The sequence below is a fragment of the Bombyx mandarina genome, chromosome 15 (assembly GCF_030267445.1).
Source record: "Bombyx mandarina strain Sakado chromosome 15, ASM3026744v2".
In the NCBI taxonomy this organism is placed as follows: domain Eukaryota; kingdom Metazoa; phylum Arthropoda; class Insecta; order Lepidoptera; family Bombycidae; genus Bombyx; species Bombyx mandarina.
Window position 1 is genome coordinate 32,177 of NC_143221.1, and position 23,081 is coordinate 55,257.

Consider the following 23,081-nt stretch of genomic DNA (forward strand, 5'->3'; position numbering starts at 1 on the left):
ACCTAACCTAACCTAACCTAACCTAACCTAACCTAACCTAACCTAACCTAACCTAACCTAACCTAACCTAACCTAACCTAACCTAACCTAACCTAACCTAACCTAACCTAACCTAACCTAACCTAACCTAACCAACCTAACCCAAACCTAACCCAAACCTAACCCAACCTAACCAAACCTAACCCAAACCTAACCCAAACCTAACCCAAACCTAACCCAAACCTAACCCAAACCTAACCCAAACCTAACCCAAACCTAACCCAAACCTAACCCAAACCTAACCCAAACCTAACCCAAACCTAACCCAAACCTAACCCAAACCTAACCCAAACCTAACCCAAACCTAACCCAAACCTAACCCAAACCTAACCCAAACCTAACCCAAACCTAACCCAAACCTAACCCAAACCTAACCCAAACCTAACCCAAACCTAACCCAAACCTAACCCAAACCTAACCCAAACCTAACCCAAACCTAACCCAAACCTAACCCAAACCTAACCCAAACCTAACCCAAACCTAACCCAAACCTAACCCAAACCTAACCCAAACCTAACCCAAACCTAACCCAAACCTAACCCAAACCTAACCCAAACCTAACCCAAACCTAACCCAAACCTAACCCAAACCTAACCCAAACCTAACCCAAACCTAACCCAAACCTAACCCAAACCTAACCCAAACCTAACCCAAACCTAACCCAAACCTAACCCAAACCTAACCCAAACCTAACCCAAACCTAACCCAAACCTAACCCAACCTAACCCAAACCTAACCCAAACCTAACCCAAACCTAACCCAAACCTAACCCAAACCTAACCCAAACCTAACCCAAACCTAACCCAAACCTAACCCAAACCTAACCCAAACCTAACCCAAACCTAACCCAACCCAAACCTAACCCAAACCTAACCCAAACCTAACCCAAACCTAACCCAAACCTAACCCAAACCTAACCCAAACCTAACCAAACCTAACCCAAACCTAACCCAAACCTAACCCAAACCTAACCCAAACCTAACCCAAACCTAACCCAAACCTAACCCAAACCTAACCCAAACCTAACCCAAACCTAACCCAAACCTAACCCAAACCTAACCCAAACCTAACCCAAACCTAACCCAAACCTAACCCAAACCTAACCCAAACCTAACCCAAACCTAACCCAAACCTAACCCAAACCTAACCCAAACCTAACCCAAACCTAACCCAAACCTAACCCAAACCTAACCCAAACCTAACCCAAACCTAACCCAAGATGGTGATTTTGTATTTTTATATTTGTATACTTACCTCGGAAGCCCGTAAAATTTTGTATGAATGTAGTTATCGTAATGTATTTGAATGCAAAGATTAGAGCGAAATTATAGGTTCATTATAGCTCGGCAAGATTCTAGGATATCTAAAAATTCGTGTCGGATTGAGATGATGTCTAGTTATTCCTTTGGGCTTAAATAAGGAATAGTACCCATCACTTGACACAAGTATACCATCTACTCCGATCGCAATGAGATTTCAACATATAAAATAAATAGCATGTGAGGCAGCTCATGCGAACTCACATTGTGCATATGTATGTGTTTCCCTATTTCTGCCTAGGAACAGTAATGAGCTTCGGTTTCAAGGATGGGGCAGCCGTACCCTAAAAGCTGAGACTCAGACCTCATGTTTCAGGGTGGGTAGCAGCTCTTAGGTTTGTTGGCTCCCGTTACCACTTAGCACTAGAATGGCCGTGACCTTAACCACCATTATAAAAAAAAAAAAAAAAAAAAAAAAAAAAAAAAAAAAAAAAAAAAAAAAAAAAAAAAAAAAAAAAAAAAAAAAAAAAAAAAAAAAAAAAAAAAAAAAAAAAAAAAAAAACACTGCAGTGCGACGTCATGGCGCGCGCTTATTCACAAACACTACACAAGCGCATCGTGTGAATGTGTTGAACACAAGCTACATGGTAGATGGAGTTGGGGTGTTAGGTTTTATTTTCGTTACGGAATTTCTAGATTCGGTCGCCGCGCTCACAGCGCACGATAAAAGCTATGCAACAGGTTAAAAACATAAAGATTACTCTCTTAAAAAAATCTCTGTCTGAAAACTGCTTCATTCGTAAGCTACTAGCGACATGCTCCTCCCCACGTGCACCTGTATATACCTACATATTATTAAGGTGCTAAAATGAAATAAAACACACAACCATTTGACGAGATATTTATTTGAAAGTTACAACGCGTTGTCTGCCGCCTAGCCCATACGAGTATGTCAAGACAACCCGTCTATACATATTGAGAATGTATGTATACATATCATTGTATTGTTCGTATATTTATGTCCGCTGATAATAATCTATACACCTACATAACAATCATAAAATGAAGAAAATACTTAAAGGATATTTACAGAGAGTTACACAGATAATAGTTTACAATAAACAATTACATTTGATCCATATAAAGCGTTGTACGCGATTGAACATCACACCACTATAGGCCGTGCGTAAGGTACGCCACTGTACGCCACTGTACGCCACTGTACGTCACTGTACGTCACTGTACGTCACTGTACGTCACTGTACGTCACTGTACGTCACTGTACGTCACTGTACGTCACTGTACGTCACTGTACGTCACTGTACGTCACTGTACGTCACTGTACGTCACTGTACGTCACTGTACGTCACTGTACGTCACTGTACGTCACTGTACGTCACTGTACGCCACTGTACGCCACTGTACGCCACTGTACGCCACTGTACGCCACTGTACGCCACTGCATTGTGTGTCATGTGTCCGGGGCCACTCACGCATTGTTCATTGTGACGTCGTTGTTCCGCACTCAAACGATTCCAATCGACAACATCGAGTGTAGTATACTTGGAAAATTATTTCAATATACTTATCACTAATCATAATATTATATTGTTCTTTAACACATCACACCACCACCACTATGGTATTTGATGGTGGAATTTGTAAGTTTGTTCTGTATTCTATTAATGTATGTGATGCAGTTAGAAGTGCGACCGCGTGTGTCCGTTCCATCGCATGGCGGCAGGCGGCGGCTCAGAGACGGAGAGCGCGCTGGTGACGTCAGTGAGGGGGGCTGGGTAGTACACGGAGGGGGAGGGGGCGCGGCGGCTGCGGCCCCGGGGGGGCGCGCGCGGCTCCGAGCGACGCAGCGTGCCGTTCCGCACTAGACGCAGCGACACGCGCTCGCCGCAAGACGCGAACGAGTCGTCGCGCGTCTGCTCCGGCGAGTCGCGCGTCCGCCGCCGCCATCCGCCCGCGCAGAACATCTTCAGGAACACGCGCTTGAATTTCTCCCCAAATATCACATAAATCACAAAGTTTACACTACTGTTGATTGTCACCAGAAGATTGCTCGTCTTTACGAGAGGATCTAGGTTTTCTAGCTGGTCCCCGAGGAAGACTTCGAACGAATTGGTGACGAGCGGCAGCAAGTTACACAGGAAGAACACGAGCACGACCACGAGCAGCATGGTGGCGAGGCCCAGCTCGCGGCGCTGCACCCGCGACAGGCGCGCCCGCTCGGCCTGCGCCCGCCGCACCTGCCGCACGATGCACGCGTTCAGGGCCGCCAGCGCAGAGAACGGCACGATGTACATCACGATCATGTACAGGGAGTGGATGTACACCACGATGTAGGTCTCGGTGCGGAAGTGCAGGTCAGCCGTCACGCAGTACACTGGCTCGCCGTCCACACTGCGCGTCACCACCTCCGCCTCGAGGAACTTGGGAGCGTTATAGGCGAGTGCGAAGGCGGCCGTGCCCAGCACGTACCAGCGGGCCCGCGAAGACGTGCACAGCGACTTGGCGCGGAACGGATGGCAGACGGCGACCCACCGCTCGACGGTCACGATCAGCGTTAGATAGACGGACATGGTTTGCGCCGCGTTGGCTATGGGGTAGGCGTATGGCGTGATGTGGGGGCAGACGTGGTAGTAGTAGTAGCGCAGGCGGCCCGTGTACGGGTAAACGGCGGTGAGGCCAAAGAGCAGCACGGAGGTGAGGATGAGCACGGTGTCGCAGGCGGCGAGCCCCACCAGCAGACAGTTGATGGAGGAGCGCATCTGCGGCCTCGAGAGCACGACGACGGACAGCGCGTTGCCGAGTAGGCCGGCAGCGCCGATCGCGTTGAGCAGCACGCCGTGCACCACGAAGCGGAACAGCTTGTCGGCGGGCTGCACGCCCACGTCGGAGTCGCACCCCTCCCCCTCGGTGCCGTTCATGCCGCGGCCCGCGCGCTCTCCCGCCGCGCCATCATCGTCCGCCTACTCCACGAGCGGCCACCGCGCGCTCACTGCCGCCTCCGATCTGAAAATATATACAAACATTGCTCAACAAAATAATTGATTGACTTCAACGATTTCGACGGTTTTTCGCTGATTTTATAGTCGAATTTTTTTTTTTTTTTTTTATAGCTTAGAGGGTTGGACGAGCTCACAGCCCACCTTGTGTTAAGTGGTTACTGGAGCCCATAGATATCCACAACGTAAATGCGCCACCCACCTTGAGATATAAGTTGTAAGGTCTCAAGTATAGTTACAACGGCTGCCCCACCCTTCTAACCGAAACGCATTACTACTTCACGGCAGAAATAGGCATGGTGGTAGTACCCACCCGCGCGGACTCACAGGAGGTCCTACCACCAGTAGAAAATGCAACTGAAGTGGACGATGACTGAAATGTAGCACGGGTACATATTATTTTCCTAATAGAAAACACGATATAGCCGCGAGGCGACCATTTCGTTTTATTATTGCGACGTCATGTTTCATAAAAAAATTTAATCTTAAAATAATGGAATACAACTGTAAATAAAACGACTTTTACGATAAAATCTTGAATTTATTACTGTCGGTGCACTATTATCGCCATTTTGAATAATTTCTATTATATATTTAGTTACATGTCATATCTATAAATTAGAATACATATACTTAACCTGGCCATAGATACTGTTACAATTAAAAATAAACAAAATATTACATTTGAATTTGGAATCTGTCATTTTTATATGATTGCTCATTGAGTTTTCTCATTTTGGCGCCAATACATTGTACAATATTTTGCGATATTAAAATGCAGTGGGGTGATAAAGAGAACCGAATCGCTGTGATTGCATTACACAAAGTAGGTATGGAGCCAAATGCAATTTTTAAAACTCTCCATACGCTTGGTATTAGTAAAATGTTTGTATACCGGGCTATTAATAGGTGCATGAGACCTCCTCTGTTTGTGACAGAAAAAGATCTGGCCGTCCACGTAGTGTTCGTACGAAAAAGGTGGTCAAAGCAGTAAGGGAAAGAATTCGAAGAAATCCTGACTTGCAGCCTATAAGAGATGTACTGGTCATTTCTTAACTGATAATTTAAAAGAGAATAGGGTGGTAAAATCGAAACAACTACTGAAGCGGTACGCAAAGGGAGGTCATAGAAAATTTTTGTTTACGGATGAGAAAATTTTTACAATTGAGCAACATTTTAACAAACAAAATGACCGTATTTATGCTCAAAGCTCTTAGGAAGCTTCCCAGTTAGTCGACAGAGTGCAACGTGGGCACTATCCGACTTCAGTGATGGGTTGGTGGGGTATTAGCTATGAAGGAGTGACTTTTTTTTTTTATTTTTTTTTATTGCATAGCTGTGTGGACGAGCTCACAGCCCACCTGATGTTAAGTGGTTACTGGAGCCCATAGACATCTACAACGTAAATGCGCCACACACCTTGAGATATAGTTCTAAGGTCTATACTTTTAGGACTGAGCTATACTTTTGTGAAAAAGGTATCAAAACATCGGCACAAGTGTATCAAGATACCATTCTTGAGAAGGTAGTGAAGCCCCTTAACAACACCATGTTCAATAATCAAGAATGGTCCTTCCAGCAAGACTCGGCGCCAGGTCATAAAGCTCGGTCTACGCAGTCTTGGTTGGAAACGAACGTTTCGGACTTCATCAGAGACGACGGCCAGTCTTCAGACTGGCCGTCGTCTAGTCCCGATCTTAATCCGCTGAATTATGATTTATGGTCAGTTTTAGAGAATACGGCTTGCTCTGAACGCCATGATAATTTGAAGTCCCTAAAAGAATCCGTACGATTGGCAGTGAAAAATTTCCCCATGTAAAGAGTGCGTGCTTCTATTGATAACTGGCCTCAACGTTTAAAGGACTGTATTGCAGCCAATGGAGACCACTTCGAATAAGCTTTTTATACTTTAAATTGTTTTATATTTATGTATTAAACTAACACACTGTAAAAGTAATAAATGTTATTTGGAATAGATTTTTTTTTTCCTTTGACTCAGTATTTATGGCAAGACTAGGTAATAGATTTTTGATCAGAAAATCAACAGGCAAATGATAATTAAATGGAAATGATACATGTAAGAGCTAGCAAGAGCCTACCTATAGTTAGAGCTTGTAATGCGTGTGCACCAGTTGGATTGAACACGGCCACCTCGGGTATTTGTCGTAACATCACCGATCAATCCGTATTATTTTATACGTCATTAGTTAGATAGAATATTTCAGACGCAATCGTTGAAATATTTCAAAAGTTAATCAAAGATTTGGGTTTCAAATTATTCAATCATTAATTAAAAGAACCTCTCTTAGTGAAAATGCATGACAGATTATGTATTACGCGCGACAATCTGGCATCGAAATCGGAGAATGGACGTGGAAGAGGCAATTTGCTTATGGATTTTATACCGAAAACTGAGACGTCGGAGAAGAAGACAAAGACGATACTGGGTGCATCCTCTTTTAAGTGAAAGACTTTCTTTTTTTTGTAACTTTATATTCCGACCTGAGACTAAAAAATGTTAAAATAACTAACCGGGAAAAAACGCCCGTAACATAAGATTTTATGTTTGTTACCTCATAACTTTTGACTAGGTGAATCGATTTTGATGATTCTTTTTTTACTAGAAAGCTGACGCTTTCCGTCTCGTATCATTTCAATTCATAGTCCAGTTCTGATTATGGTATCCATGAAAAAACCATGTAAGCCTCAAAATTGCATTAAGTAGTAAGTAAGTGCGCGACAAATAGATAAATAACTCAATATCACGTCAAGCGATTTCGATGATTATTATTTTAATGTTTACTCATTTGTTTTGGAATATCTTTTCTTTTTATCAATAAAAAAAAAAAAAAAATCATGATAAAAAATGTATGCCCGAATAATTATTTTCTTTATACCTCGAATAGAACTTAAAATTAATATTTTTATAATAAGGAACTTCGTTCCAATCCGGTGTCCCACGATACCACACATCTTTTTTTAACTACTTTAGAAAGTCAGTTGCATCTTTTGATTGTTTATAGGATTGCGTTGAAAACTGAATGGGTCGATACAGGTTTGTAGAACATGAACGCGCGGTACAAGATGCGGCGCATGGGCCGCAGCGCACCGCGCGGTGCCGCGTGGTTATGTGAACAATAAACACTGCTTTGACTGATCTTGTACCGCGCGGTTATATGAACTTAGCCTTATTTGTAATGAAATACATATTATTATGTACGTACACACTTAGCAAATGTTCACGATTGACTTCCACGATGAAGGAATTAACATCGTGTAATAAAAATCAAACCCGCATAATTATAATTTACGTAGTTACTGGTGATAGGAAATATTGTGAGTCCGCACGGATAGGTACCAGCACACTGCCTATTTTTATCGTGAAGCAGTAATGCGTTTCTGTTTGAAGGGTGGGGCAGCCGTTATAACTTTCTGAGACCTTAGAACTTATATCTCAAGATGGGTTAACGTTATATATGTCTATGTCTCCAGCAACCACTTAACACCAGGTGGGCTCGTCCACCCATCTCAGAAAAAATAAATAAAAAATAATCTTGTGGTTCATGTCGTCGTGATAAACCCACTTTTTGTATTGGATTGGAGCATTAACAAAGTATTGTACACAAACCCTGCTTGTCCTCCCTCATAAACAATTATTCATCTGCTTACTTTGGCTTAGTACCCCTGCTTAGTTAATAGGGTCAACTGTATATTCTGGCCTTAACAGCATTAACAGCCTTTGTATATATAATAGTTCTAAAAGCACGCGACCGCCCCGATCTTTTCTGGTCTTGGACAGACGAAATGTTGTTGTATCTGTTGATAGTACGACATACGAATATATGGTTGATGCCAAGCTTTTGAAGTGTTTGGAATATGACCGACGGCTCCATACCCACTTTGTGCAAGGCGATCACAGCGGATTGCAGAAAATGGGTGACCGATATACTTCTGCCTTCTGTCTGTAAACGTCAGCCAACAATTAATATACTGCAAAGCGCCCCATATCATAATATTTGCACAAACACAACCCCTAATGGAAATTATTAAAAGGTTAAGATGCAGAAGCGGCTGACGGAAAATATACAGGATACAACGAATAGCTTAAAGAGCCTCAACCATACGACACAACCAGAACCAATGTACGATGACAAGCTGTAGACGAACTGTAGACGTACTGGTGGATGAAAAAGGATACAGTTACGGGTACGTCACACCACTGCGACTTGAGTGCAGTCGAAACGATTGGAGCTAGATGCAACGAACCCTAGCTAATAGAATGTCGATAAATATAATTCTGACATGCCTATTGTGATTTCAGAAGTCTTCAATAAGACAACAGACTTCAATCACATAAAAAATATCGAAAACGAGGACAGAAGTAGGGATGCATACATATAGATGAGCCTCTCATCATTAAATTAGTCAGTGACACTCAAAGTGAAAGTAATGACTCTGATGATGAAGTGTCTGATGAATTGAATAATTTGGGGGGCTTAAGAATACCTGGAGTATTCTCGTTACAGAACATTCGCCATATAACCATATAAACATAAATATTTTCGAACATAATGTTTTTTTCTTTTTTTTTGGTACCTAATTAACATTTTACTATCGCTCACTCAAATGACTAGGCATTAGTTGTAACACTAACAGGTTGTAACACTCATGCCATATCTCTATGAGGAAATGCTGCGCCGGGTGCACGTAGGCAAGAAGAAGGAATGTATAATTCTTTGATTTTCCGTGTATCTTTGAGTGGAATTTGATAATGAATTTGATTTGATATTGAACTTTGATATTCTATAGAGGTTGCTAATCTTCTACTATCGATGACTGTCACATAAAGTGTCAGTTTGACGCACGCTCTGAGAGCGAGTTCTCTAGACGTCGGTCAGATCGTGGTCAGATCGAAGTGAACAATGCTCGTGCAGTTGTTGTTGGCGGCTCAGGTGTTGGTGCCGGCGTACTCCGCGAACACCAGTCGTTACGCATTTTACCGCGACATCGGGGTAGGGGTAGAGGGGTCGCGGCGTGTGTTCGGAGGTGCAGTCGCGGGGGTCGGGGAGGGTGGCACTGCGTGCGCTTTACTAGACAGGTTCTGGGTGGCGCGATGCTCCGGGGCCGTGCTGGCGCTACGCTGGGTGCTCACTGCCGCTCACTGCGTCTCGCCGCGCCTCTCTTACGTCAAGTACAACACGCGAAGACACCCGACCACCGACGGAGATGTCGCGCCCGTTCACTATCTATACATGCATCCAGGGTTAGTGCATCACGACTGAAGTGTGCACACTGCGACGACACAATGCATCACAACTCATGAGTGTTTGTTTGTATGTGCGACAGTTACAAGGTGGTGCAGGAGGACGAGGGTCACGGCGTGGACGTGACGGTGCTGCACCACGACGTGGGTCTAGTGCGCACGCGCTCCGACATGCTACTGGCGGCGGCGCCTTCCCGCGATCCGCTCGTCGCCATGAAACTGTACGACCCAGAGGAGATTACCGGTGAAGAAGTGCAAGTATAGTAATAACAACAAACGCTTTGATCAACTTATATCTGTCAAGTAGAGTACACAGTAAAGGAGAAACCCCATTTTGGGCCTAAGCGTTACACGAATGGGATATGTACCAAAAAATTCGTCTATTTTGCTTGATTAACCTATTGAAATCTTAGCTTCATTGACAATGGCCAAGTGTAGAAAATAAGTTGAATTCAATTTTTTGTTTTAAACAATCTTTGTAAACATCTGCAACACTTATTTCAATATACATACGTAACTAGCTCCACAAACGTGCGGATTAGAATTAGAACATCCATAAAATAGGATCGATTTAGTGGAAATCGAGTGTAAAAAATAATTAATACTCTTTTGCTTTAGGATAAATGACTGTTTTTATAGGTATTTTAATCAATGTAAATAGAGTATGGCCATCGAATCGTGACACAACTACTTACAATGGCGGCAATTCAAAATATCTACAACTGACAACATTAAATATAGCATGAAAGGATAGTTTTGCATTTATAAATTAATGTGACTATGCCCTAGAAAAATACAAATGTATCAAATCGTGTTATGTTATCTTTAATGTTGCCAACTGAAGATATTTTGGATTGCCGCTATTTAGTTGTGCCATGATTCGCCGGCCAGACTATAAACTTAATCTCATTGAATAACGTAACGTAAAGCACCAAAATCTACTAACAAAAATCATTAAAAGAAATAAATAACTGTGCCATTTAGTTATGACACGAAATCATGTCGGCAACTGCGGCAATTCAAAATATTTTCAACTGGCAATCTTAAATATAACATGAAAAAGTCGATTTGGTACTTTGAGTTTTTCTATGGTGTAGTTACATTAATAATTTTACTGGTGGTAGGATCTCTTGTGAGTCCGCGCCTTCCGCCCGCCTATTTTTGCCGTAAAGCAGTAATGCGTTTCGGTTTGAAGGGCGGGGCAGCCGTTGTAACTATACTGAGGCCTTAGAACTTGTATCTCAAGGTGGTTGGCGCATTTACGTCGTAGATGACTATGGGCTCCAGTAACCACTTAACATCAGGTGGGCTGTGAGCTCGTCGATAGGTATCTAAGCAATAAAAAATAAAAATAAAAAAGGCATGAAATAAAATTAAATGAAAGGTGATGACATAATATGGGAGCACGTAATGATTTATATTTTATATAAAAAAGTTATCATATAAATATAGTTTTTCATATAAAAAAGTTTTCATTAAAATTAAAATAAGACTGACCCAAAGGTCTTAGTTACCAGGTCATAAAATCCCTTAAAAAAATAATTTCGTGCGCAGCGCGTTTCGCATTACGTTGTTTTTAATTTTTGGCTTTCGTTCGTTTTCGTAAACAACCTAACACGCGATTTCTCGTAACAGGTTCCATTTTTATTTTAAAGCAACCTGTTGCTGCAACAGGTTTCGTGAAAAATTACTCATCTTTAGTAGGAAACAGCCTCAAAAATATCGTTTTCATTAAAATATCTCGAACAATAAACATAACCTAAAATGTAAACATTGTCTGATTTTACCAATTTGGCCATTGCTGGGAGACCTGAAAATTGGGCTCATGAAACCTTCTTAGGTATTGTAACTTATGCCCAAATTCTAGCACTGTAACGCCAGGCCCAAGTTTGTATGGATTTCGGGTTTGTCCTTTACCAACAAAATGTACTTCATAAATGATAGGTCGAGTGGTAGAGAAGCAATAGTAATTATGCATGAGCTTGCGTCGCAGGTGTTCGGGTACGGCCGCACGGAGCGGTCCGTGCTGGGTGAGGAGTTGTTCTGCGTGCGGCTAGTGATGTCCAGGTGTGCTCGTGGCTCGTGGGTCCATTGCGTGTGTGGCGCCGCAAGGGATCTACGCGGGGTCTGCTCGGGGGATTCCGGAGGACCGGTCCACTATAAAGGGGTTCAGGTACATTGTTCTATGCTACACTGTATGCTATGCACTTATGCTGTACACTTGTTTGTCCGTCAAACGTTCCTTCATTTGCGAGTAACATATTATGTTTATAGCCAAACCATCAGACAATGCTCACCTAGGTTGATGTGTTGTAGGTAGATTACACTATTTGAAAGAATAGGAATCTCTTTTCGATATCGAGTCAAGGGAACCCGCTCCTCCCCACGACCTCTCAGGGCCGGAGTCCCTCAAGGCTCCGCCCTTTCTCCCCGTCTCTTTAGTTTGTTTACTAACGACATCCCCCGGTCGCCGCCGAACAATTTAGCCCTATTCGCCAAAGACACGACCGCTTACTAATCGAATAGAAACAAGTCCTTAATCGCGAGTAAACTCCAGAGCGCAGCCGTAACCCTCGGTCAGTGGTTCCGAAAGTGGCGCAAAGACAACAACCCAGCGAAAAACATACCGGTGCGTTTTCAAAGGGGAAACTCAACCCGTATTTCCTTCCGCACTAGGTACAAACCCCCGATCACCCTCTTCGGCTAACCAATACCAAAATACCTTTGGCCAGGAAGGTCAAGTATCCTGGTGGTCACCTTGATGCATCGATGACAATCCGTCCGCATATAAAATAAGTCCGCGACCACTCCGCGGTTATTCTCGACAGACTTTATCCTATGATCTATAAGCGGAGTAAAATGTCCCTTCGGAACAAGGTGACACTTTACAAATCTTGGATTAGGCCCGTCATTTGGTTTAGGTTAGGATTAGGTGATCGCTCACGCAACCCCCACACACTTAGACAGTCTCCAAACCTCTACAATCCCACTTTTGCAGGTCAGCTGTCGGAGTTCCATTTCTCGTGAAGAACGTCGGCCTACACGACAATCTGGACCTCGAATCGATCCGCGAACACATGATGTCAGCGTCGGAACGTTACTTCGATAAGGCTATGTGTCACGATAATCGCCTTATCGTAGCCGACGCTGAATACTCCCCGAATCCTGTTCACACAGGAGCCAGTCACCGTTGACACCCTAGACACGTCCTTGAGGATCCATCAAATCCAATAACTCTTGCATTAGATGCCTTCAGCTCTAACATTTGGAGTAGGCTTAGGAACCTCGGTAACCGTACTCATTGAACTCGGCAAAGAGTTCGACGTGCTACTTAAACATCAACCTGCTGAGTTTCTCGCCGGATCTTCTCAGTGGGTCGCGATTCCGATCCGGTAGTAGATTCTTATGCGAAACAGGTGCTCTTGAGTTGTCCGGTCTCGTTTGGAGGTGTAGCTGATAGCAAATCCCACCCCCTGGCTGAGCTCGTGCTCGCCCTACTGTCCTGGTGAAACTGGAAAGGCCTTCAGGTCTTACTCTACCTTCTTCAATCATACAGAAAAGTATACGAATATTCGAGACGGGATGTTTCGACAAGCCGGCCGTATATTTATATTGTAAATACCATTGTTTGGTCGCGCCTTCATAGGATGGTCTGTACAGATCGGCGTGACGTCGATGGGTCCGGTGGAGTGCGGGGGCGGCGGCGGGGCGGCGCGGGGGGCGACCAGCGTGTTCACGGCGCTGCGTCGGTACGCGGACCTCATCAACGACACCATACACGACACGGACTCGGCGCTGCGCATGCGCGTCATATCGCGCGCCTCACTGCACTGTCTCCGCGATCACGTCCGGCTGAGCGCTCTCACACTGCTCACACTAGGAGTGTTGTCGTGAGCTTTTGTTTGAATGTTTGATAAATAAAAGTGCGATAAGGAGCAAGTATGAACCTATATATAGCATCCGACACGGCATTACCATTAGATACTGATTGAGTTAATTAAGACCGTGATGAAATGTTTTAAACTGACACACTTACTGTTGATTTGCCTCGGAGTCGGAGCCACATCGGTCTCTGGAACAATAAATATAGGGTTGGTTATTGGACTGAACATGGTCGAGAGAGGCGGTCGACGCTCCCTCACCCCCTCAACTCAACTAGGAACTCGTAGTAGAATGTACGCTCAATGTACGCCTCGTTGGTCTAGCGGCTTGTGACCAGTGGTGTGGTGGTGATCAGCTGTGGAGGGGGTGGTTGTCAACCAACACGAGCGAAGATACCGATGTCGGCAGTTTGAGGACTACGACAGCCTTTACTTCAATTTGTTTGGATGTTATTGTGCGAGGACCACCCTCACCACCAGTAGGATACTGAGTACTGCTTTCGCCTGTACTATCGCAATCGTTATTATTTATACACACATCGGATGTAGCGTATGGGCCGAGTCTAATGAGCGTGCAGCCAATTCGTGACAGAGAGCGCGAAGTGGCAACGGACGCCATGACGTCGTCGCCGGCTCTACGTACGCATGGTTACATCTGGCTACCTTCAGTTGCCAAATGGAGTAGCCAGTGGCGACCAACTATCAGTTCAGTTCTCCCTCGTATCGAGAATGGACGCTTCGTGCTTAGAAGAAATCGCACTTATTATGTGTACTTATTATGTGCCCAACATTTTATTTTTAAATTACGATCGGAATAATCTTTTATTGAGGAATCCCATAAACACAGTCGATTTTGAATTTCTACAATGAATGTTTATGTATCAAAATTCATAATGTATCCGACTTGGCGGCCGGTTGGCCACTGAGTGAGTGAGGCGCAGCTTGCTCGTGTACTGGCGACGTTGCCAGGTCGCCACAGTGTCCAGACTCCACACAGCGGGCTGCCAGTCTTGGCTACGCTTCCAAATTGGCGACGTAGCCAAACCGTCGCCTAGTGAGTTAGCTGTCATACATTGTAATATGAATTGTTTGGATACGTAGCCGGTGACTCGCCATGGCGTCTCGGTGTGCTAGGGCCCTAACAGCTCCGCCCAGCTCCTAGCGAGTCAACGCACGACATGCAGGGGCCGCTCATGTCCAGGTCGGTTCGCGTGCGCTCTTCTGTTACGATGCTCGGTAACTCTTCTCATTGTCTATGAGCCTATACTACGAGTATAATAGTTTAGAGAATTCTCAATTATCTTGCCTTTTGTGAAGAGCCACGCATCTTTTTTTTGTGGGCGTAACAATATGATCAGTTCGCGTTCGTTCTTAATATAATTATTCAATCGAATACAGGTGAAACCTTGGGACGTGCTTGTGTTAATGTTAAAACTGTTCTTTCCATCACAGAGCGGGTGCGTGCTTTGTATAATAATATTGTTATGTATATAATACATTAAGGTGTATGTACATACATACTCAGTTGCCACGTGATTGCGCATTCCCGCGACTCTGAACACAATGTGTTTAATTATATAATGTACTTAAAATAATAGTATCGTTACGCTCAAAGTGAGGGAAAGCTTTGTTCATAGTTAATTAAATTAGAATTGATTCCATTGAGCCGCTAGTGCTCTGCCAACGACACCTTTCGGAGAACTGGTGCTACATAATTGTTAACTGCTTATTATTGTACTAAAATATAATATCGAGGGATAAAAGGTTATTTAGTTTAAGCGATTCGGTTTGAGTCGGCGTGGCGTGGCGTGGCGTGGCGTGGCGTGCCGTGGCGTGGCGTGGCGTGGATAAGACGCCCGTGCATTCGAGTCGAGCGAAGCAACGGTGCTCGAATCCCGCTGGCAACTATCAATTATTGTAGTAGTATACTTAATCTGGCCATAAATACTGTTACAATTAAATATAAACAAAATATTACATTTGAATTTGAAATCTGTCATTTCTATATGATTGCTCATTGAATTTTCTCATTTTGGCGCCAATACATTGTACAATATTTTGCGATATTAAAATGGAGTGGGGTGATAAAGAGTAACCGAATCGCTGTGATTGCATTACACAAAGTAAGTATGGAGCCAAATGCAATTTTTAAAACTCTCCATACGCTTGGTATTAGTAAAATGTTTGTGTACCGGGCTATTAATAGGTGCAATGAGACCTCCTCTGTTTGTGACGGAAAAAGAGCTGGCCGTCCACGTAGTGTTCGTACGAAAAAGGTGGTCAAAGCAGTAAGGGAAAGAATTCGAAGAAATCCTGTCCGTAAGCAAAAGATTTTATCTCGGGACATGAAGATAGCACCTAGAACCATGTCGCGTATTTTAAAAGATGACTTAGGACTTTCAGCCTATAAGAGACGTACTGATCATTTCTTAACTGATAATTTAAAAGAGAATAGGGTAGTAAAATCGAAACAACTACTGAAGCGGTATGCAAAGGGAGGTCATAGAAAATTTTTGTTTACGGATGAGAAATTTTTTACAATTGAGCAACATTTTAACAAACAAAATGACCGTATTTATGCTCAAAGCTCTAAGGAAGCTTCCCAATTAGTCGACAGAGTGCAACGTGGGCACTATCCGACCTCAGTGATGGTTTGGTGGGGTATTATTAGCTATGAAGGAGTGACTGAGCCATACTTTTGTGAAAAAGGTATCAAAACATCGACACAAGTGTATCAAGATACCATTCTTGAGAAGGTAGTGAAGCCCCTTAACAACACCATGTTCAATAATCAAGAATGATCCTTCCAGCAAGACTCGGCGCCAGGTCATAAAGCTCGGTCTACGCAGTCTTGGTTGGAAACGAACGTTTCGGACTTCATCAGAGCTGAAGACTGGCCGTCGTCTAGTCCTGATCTTAATCCGCTGGATTATGATTTATGGTCAGTTTTAGAGAGTACGGCTTGCTCTAAACGCCATGATAATTTGGAGTCCCTAAAACAATCAGTACGATTGGCAGTGAAAATTTTTCCCATGGAAAGAGTGCGTGCTTCTATTGATAACTGGCCTCAACGTTTAAAGGACTGTATTGCAGCCAATGGAGACCACTTCGAATAAGCTTTTTATACTTTAAGTTGTTTTATATTTATGTATTAAACTAACACACTGTAAAAGTAATAAATGTTATTTATGGCAAGACTAGGTATACATGTCCACGTACTCCGGTAACCACTTAAGACCAGGTGGGCCGTGAGCTCGACCACCCATCTCGGCAATAAAAAAGCGACATTTCGCTTAATACGCGACATTTATCTTTGTAATTAAAGGTCCGTTTTATTTGGAATTTAGTATCAATAATTCGATGTTTTTAATTGAACTTCAATTAAGTTTATCCCATTCAAATAAATAGCTAAAGAAGCTTTTTGTTATGTTTTTTCGACATTTTAAACTTAAAATGGATCTCCTGTAAAGTTGCATAAATGTCGCTTAAACGAAATAGCCTTACACTCCTCGATATGATGATGCAGGTGTGTGAATGTGTCGCGCGTGCGTGTGTGCGTGGCGTCGGTCCGGTGCCAGCTCAGCACAACATCCTCAGTTCGTTGAGCGACCTGTAAAGAAGTAATTACTGATGTGCTAGCAGATACTGAGTCAGCAACCTGAGCCTTGTACATTCCTGAGGAACACGCGGCTCAGTACGCTCTGATTATTGCAAGTCGGCGGAACAATCAGAAACTTTACATTCGAGCGGGGCTTCCGGCAGAAGTCATCCATAGATTTATATTACAAACACACTTTTTAATAATCCCCACGATGTTGTCTGTGAACAGTGAAGCTCACCGTTGCTTAAGGAGGAGCACACGGGTCGGTAGCGAGGAACCAGCCTGCCGTGAACTACCCACCCGTCTCTACTCGAAGGGCTTATTGATGGTTATTAAATTTATGAACGAAGCAATGTTGAGATGTCCACGGGAGATCGCACGGCGGGTGAGAGAGTGCAAGGGGAGTCGATTGGCGGGTAGGCCCAAACATTCTTGGGCTCGCAAACATTCTCCGGTTCGGCAGCTGCCCGAAAAAAAAAAATACGTCCGTGAGTTGACTCGCTATGGTGCTCCTGGCAGCGGCTCACATTGCACGGCGGCAGTCTCGTCTGTGAGCCGGCGCCTCTGCACACAGACTGCGAGTGTAAGACTACGAGTACCTAGATGTACCTTTAATGAGAGGCGAAATATGCGAGGCGGGGCGATACACTGTGACGTCACGTATAGCTGACGGTGCTCCAGAATTGTAAATCGAGTCTTTTGTTTGTTGCGTTCTTCATCTACGAGTGTGAGGCACTCGAGGGCCGCTGTTCGATATTACTTAATATAACGACTTTCACGTTTATTAAGTTTAATAAAGAAACAGAGGTATGTGAGAGTAATGAGGACGCCATTAGACACGCTCCCTGGAATATGTCAGTTATTTGTTATGAAGGTTCCGTAGCCAGGTCGCATAGAGCAGGGCTTTTTTTAGAAAATTAGATCAATTTGAGAAAGTAATTTATATATTCACTCTGATTATTTTTTAATAACGAATTGAAAAAAGTTATCACTTTTCAAGGTGATGCATCATCAGTGGCGTAAAGTAGAGTAATTGCCTCAAAAAAAGTTAAACAGTGACATGGTGACCTTCCATTAATCTCGCCCGTTCATTTAACAAATATTTTACATATTTCACTAAGAAAAATATGTCTGAAAACACGTTCGGATTCTTTTGCACCGAATTGGTAAAGAAGACCACAGTTTGAATAGTGTTCAAGTCAAGACCGCCCGCATGCTTCGAGCTGAAATTAGAAAAGTGTTTTGAGGTTATCAGTAGTAGAAGTTCCATTTTTAAGCTATTGCATAGATTTTATCTTGGGCCTTGAGCGCAGCTTGAGAGCGTAATCATGAAATTCCGTAACGAAAAAAACCTTCCACCCTCACTACGCCTACTATGTAGCTCGCGTTCAACACATTCACACGTTGCGCTTGTATAGTGTTTAAAGTAAGAAGTCTAAACACCGATTTATGTACTATAAAAATATGTGATATAATTTCCTGGGTAACGATAGCGCGATTCAGCTTTTGCGTCAAGCGCCATCTATCGGCGACAAATGGAATTGTAAAATAGAAAATTGTATCACATTACAATGCGTTAGGCGTGCCATTTTGTATCGCTTAGTTGAAGAATTTTATTACTACTCCTACTACTCATTCACTGATTGGAGTGGCATTAAAAATAAACTAGCTAAACCGTTGATTCTGGGCGAATGAGAGCTAGAACTAGCATCCAAAGGCGTGTCTCTATCCCATGTAGCGCCTTCTAGTGAATTCATTGAGTTCAATGATTCATTGAAAGTTAGCCCACTGAGTTTCTCGCCGGATCTTACTTTAATAGCAAATTATTATTGTCGATTTATAATTGCATAAGTTGATAAAAAATGCTATGCAATAGCTTTACCGCGGCAGCCTCCGAGTGCCACACGTCTTTTTTCCAAAAGAAAGGGCGAAGGCATCACACGATACAAATCTGATATTTTATATTTCTGTTATATTAAAAATAATATGGAACGAAAAATGATGTAAGGTGGGAGTTCATTTCTTTGAACTGTTATCAATTATGATATAATTCAATAAAATGAGATAAAATAGAATGAAATAATGTCTCAGTGAAATGGTGGTTATTTACTGAGAGCTCACTGGACTTTTTGGAAAAACCTGACAATCCACGTCCAGCGACTTTGATTAATTTTCCTAGATTTGGAGGTTATCAATAATATCATAACAAAGCTGACATCTGTGTCGTACACAAAGTAAAAAAATAAAAAAAATGCCTAAAGTATTATTTTCAGAAAAACCAATCATGGCGACGTGCGAGGATAAATAATGGATCATTTCGTCAAAAATATTTGTAATTAAAGATATTTTTTCATTAAAAATAGGTTTTCTGTAATCAGTTAACCAATTTCTAGAGATACTTTAAACAAAAAAATATGGTTTAGCTTTTCTTCAATGACGTCTCGCAGAGAGCCGCGGTACTATAGTTATTTAATTGATTATTAAAAGCAGAAATAAAAAGTCGCCATTTGTCAATTTGGTCCCAAACTGAAGTTTCAACGACGCGTCAAAATTATCTATCTTTATTGATCTTTTGGTCCCTAAGGAAAAGGATTGTAATCTAAGTACCTACATTATTTTTAATTGAATTCTTTTGATACGGGACTGAATACGGACAGACAGGGGAGCGCGAGACGCCCTCTACGTGCCCGCGCTGCCCGGGGTAATTAGTGACGAGTGCAGTCTGCGCACTTAGCTGATGAGTCGGCACAGACTCTTCAGAAGAGAACGGCCTTCTTCGAAGCCACTGCTCTGTGAAGGTAATGTGTACCCGCTGCTGACGTCACGCGCTACAAGTTTGATCAACATTAGTGTATAGCTAGGTCCTAGTTCGCAATGCAATGAGCATTTGTTATCTCGTACGGGTATGTCAACGAGCCCTCACCTCCGTTCGGTTCAGCTGCGTATTTATTATCAGGAAATATTTTGCTAAATATTTTTGGTTAATTCACAAGGCTGTTAACAGATCCCTTGTAAATTACTATTTAAAAACAAAGTAACTTTCATCCGACATACAGTCCTATGAAAATAACAATTGAACGACTCTAGATCTCAATGGAAGAATAATCAGCCATCATGTTAGTACAATCTCAGCGAAATGAGTGTGCCGCTAACATTTCATGTTAATTCATGTTATATGTAGATGATTTGTCCCAATTGTTGATTTGTTCCAAGCATAAGTTTTTACGTTTACACGTAAATTAAAAAAAATAAAAATACTGTCCTAACTTCTTACTTTTTGGAATTTGATGGAAAAAATCCGTACCCTTTGTTGGGGTTCCCGACCTCAACGGAAATAAAAATTAAACTATTTTGGGATTATTCTCTTGTCCGTGCGACTGTCTGACCGACCCCTATGACCTTTGCTCAGAAACAATTAGAGGTATAAAGTACAGAATGGCAGCAAATAACAAAGAGTCCACGGCAGAAGAAATTCGTACAAATCTCAAGATTCTCAGTGAACGCAGTCGAAGCACAGCCGGGTGTGTCACAGAGGCGGCGCGCCACTACCCGCCACTACCCGCCACTACCCGCCACTACCCGCCACTACCCGCCACTACCCGCCACTACCCGCCACTACCCGCCACTACCCGCCACTACCCGCCACTACCCGCCACTACCCGCCACTACCCGCCACTACCCGCCACTACCCGCCACTACCCGCCACTACCCGCCACTACCCGCCACTACCCGCCACTACCCGCCACTACCCGCCACTACCCGCCACTACCCGCCACTACCCGCCACTACCCGCCACTACCCGCCACTACCCGCCACTACCCGCCGACCGACGGACCATGTGACGACGTGGCGGGAGGCGGGCTCCTACAGCACATGTAAGGGAATACTCGTACAATATTTGTGACTCTGACATAGAGTTTTGTGATTTACAAACGTACATTGCCTCACGCAAGTGAGGCATCGACTGTTCCGTACAAAGTGTACGTGGAGACATTTATTTCGATTAAAGGAAGTTCAATTTATCAATAATTTAGAAATTAAAAATAACTATTTTATAGCTGTACTTAGGCGTGGATTGGTATTCTTAAGAATCGACTTTATGTAAAGCTTCACGTACGACAGTTCGAGGGGTAGTCCAGGGTGCCAGTCGAGCTTAAGCTAAATAACTAAATTTTAGAAGTCATCGTGGCCTAAAGGATAAGACATCCGGTGTATTCGTGTTGAGCGATGCACCGGTGTTCGAATCCCGCAGGTGGGTACCAATTTTTCTAATGAAATACGTACTTAGCAAATGTTCACGATTGATTTCCACGGTGAAGGAATAACATCGTGTGTAATAAAAATCAAACCCGCAAAATTATAATTTGCGTAATCACTGGTGGTAGGACCTCTTGTGAGTCCGCACGGGTAGGTACCACCGCCCTGCTATTTCTGCCGTGAAGCAGTAATGCGTTTCGGTTTGAAGGGTGGGGTAGCCGTTGTGACTATACTGAGACCTTAGAGCTTATATCTCAAGGTGGCTGGCGCATTTACGTTGTAGATGTCTATGAGCTCGTCTGGGCTGTGAGCTCGTCCACCCACCTAAGCAATAAAAAAAAAACTTTTATTTTCATTAAATTCGTAAACGTTTTCACACAGCACCACGTGTGTGTGCCGCGGAAGCGCGTTGTATTGCACACCCCTGTGCCCGACAGCCGGCTCCATCACGTGTCCAGCTCGTCAGATTGTTTCTATTGAAGTACACGTTGAGTTTTGTACCGAATTAATCACTTGAAGAATTAACATAGTGCTCGACTAGTAATTTAGACTTGTTGTTTATTTAAACCATCAACTTCCAAACTATTGATGTAACACTTTAAATCAATTCTATTTTCACGGCGGAATATTTTAGAATCAAATAGCCATAGCGCTTTGTGTACTGATGTACGGACATGGCAAACATCCTAGTGACACAGTATTTTAACGAATCAATACCTATGCAAAAATTTGAATAAAATTGTGTACATGCTTTCGATATAATATTTGTGAGGGTAACTATTTGCTCTGTGAGTTCTCTCTCGGGGCTCTGTGTCTTGGCTGATGATCATTACGGACACTAAATGTCATCTCATTAATAACGCAACTATCTGGCAATGATAGGCTGGAGAGCGACTCGATTCAGACTGTCCAATGTCTTCAAACATTAATTGCAAAGCGCAAATATATTAACTCTCCTCAAATGAAATGAAATTTGATGAATTTTATAACTTTTAAGACATGCTTGATGCTGGTTCATCAGACAAAGTAACAGTATTAGCGGAAGTGTGGCTTTCTCTGCTGTAACGACTCGCAACGGATTCACTCTGACGTTATTAATGCCTCTCAGTGGCTTACATGTAAAAGTAAAGAAGTCCTTATTACGGGCAAGATGGATTTAGTAAATTTTTGTAACTGTATAGTATAAAAACTATCTGAAAATAATGTATTATGTAAATTTGAATTAAAATAGTTAACATTTGACTGGGTGACACGGCGCGTCTCGCACCACAAGCGGCAGCGGCAGCGGTGAGCGGGCCGTGTAGCTTGTGGTCGCGGATACCCCCACAGTGTCGACTCCCGGCCGCCAGCCCTAGTGACCTGGCGGCTCGCCAGCGCGCCCGTCGTCAGGGCACAGATACACTTGTTATATTGCAGCTCTTGTCGTGATGTTAACTGCTATGGTACTAGGAAATAATGCGGATACATCTAAATAAAAGTCATCGTGCTAATTTAGCGAGGAAGACAAATTACAAACTTCTGTGTCTCAAAATGTCTCACCATTATTATACTTATACTTACAATTATTATATTACACAATTATATTACTAAATAAATAAATTATAATATACACTTCTCTATCGTAAGTGAAACTACAAGGAATTACTAGATCTTTGACGATACATCGAAAGTAATAGTCCCCGTCATATCAGATCGAAATTGTTGATACTACTAGGCAATGCGTGAACTTGAATAGTAAAATATTCCAATAAATGTAGCTCATTT

At 43.0% G+C, this 23,081-nt stretch overlaps 2 protein-coding genes across 5 annotated transcripts in view; one reads left to right on the plus strand and one right to left on the minus strand.

Annotated features, from left to right (window-relative positions):
- Positions 1 to 2,185: 2,185 nt before the first annotated feature.
- Positions 2,186 to 23,081, minus strand: part of FMRFaR (FMRFamide receptor) — a 123,172-nt gene continuing 102,276 nt past the window's right edge. For 3 of the 4 annotated variants that reach the window (XM_028183811.2, XM_089732739.1, XM_089732737.1), the window contains 2 exons: positions 13,615 to 13,650; positions 2,186 to 4,322 (listed from right to left, as the gene is read on the minus strand). In XM_028183811.2, coding sequence (XP_028039612.1) covers positions 2,999 to 4,237 — 1,239 coding nt within the window. In that variant the 5' untranslated portion in view covers positions 4,238 to 4,322; positions 13,615 to 13,650 and the 3' untranslated portion in view covers positions 2,186 to 2,998. The remainder of the gene's footprint in view (positions 4,323 to 13,614; positions 13,651 to 23,081) is intronic. The other variant, XM_089732738.1, reaches the window with a different exon arrangement.
- On the plus strand, positions 9,002 to 13,542 carry LOC114250071 (chymotrypsin-2). Its single transcript, XM_028183813.2, has 4 exons — positions 9,002 to 9,578; positions 9,662 to 9,836; positions 11,572 to 11,751; positions 13,239 to 13,542. The coding sequence occupies exons 1-4, from the start codon at positions 9,238 to 9,240 to the stop codon at positions 13,470 to 13,472; spliced, it is 930 nt and encodes a 309-aa protein (XP_028039614.2). The 5' UTR covers positions 9,002 to 9,237; the 3' UTR covers positions 13,473 to 13,542.

Coding starts and splice junctions, on each gene's coding strand:
- LOC114250071 (XM_028183813.2), top strand. CDS start 9,238: ATGCTCGTGCAGTTGTTGTTGGCGGCTCAGGTGTTGGTGCCGGCGTAC. Junction 9,837..11,571: donor TTACCGGTGAAGAAGTGCAA/GTATAGTAATAA, acceptor CTTGCGTCGCAG/GTGTTCGGGTACGGCCGCAC. Junction 11,752..13,238: donor TCCACTATAAAGGGGTTCAG/GTACATTGTTCT, acceptor TGGTCTGTACAG/ATCGGCGTGACGTCGATGGG.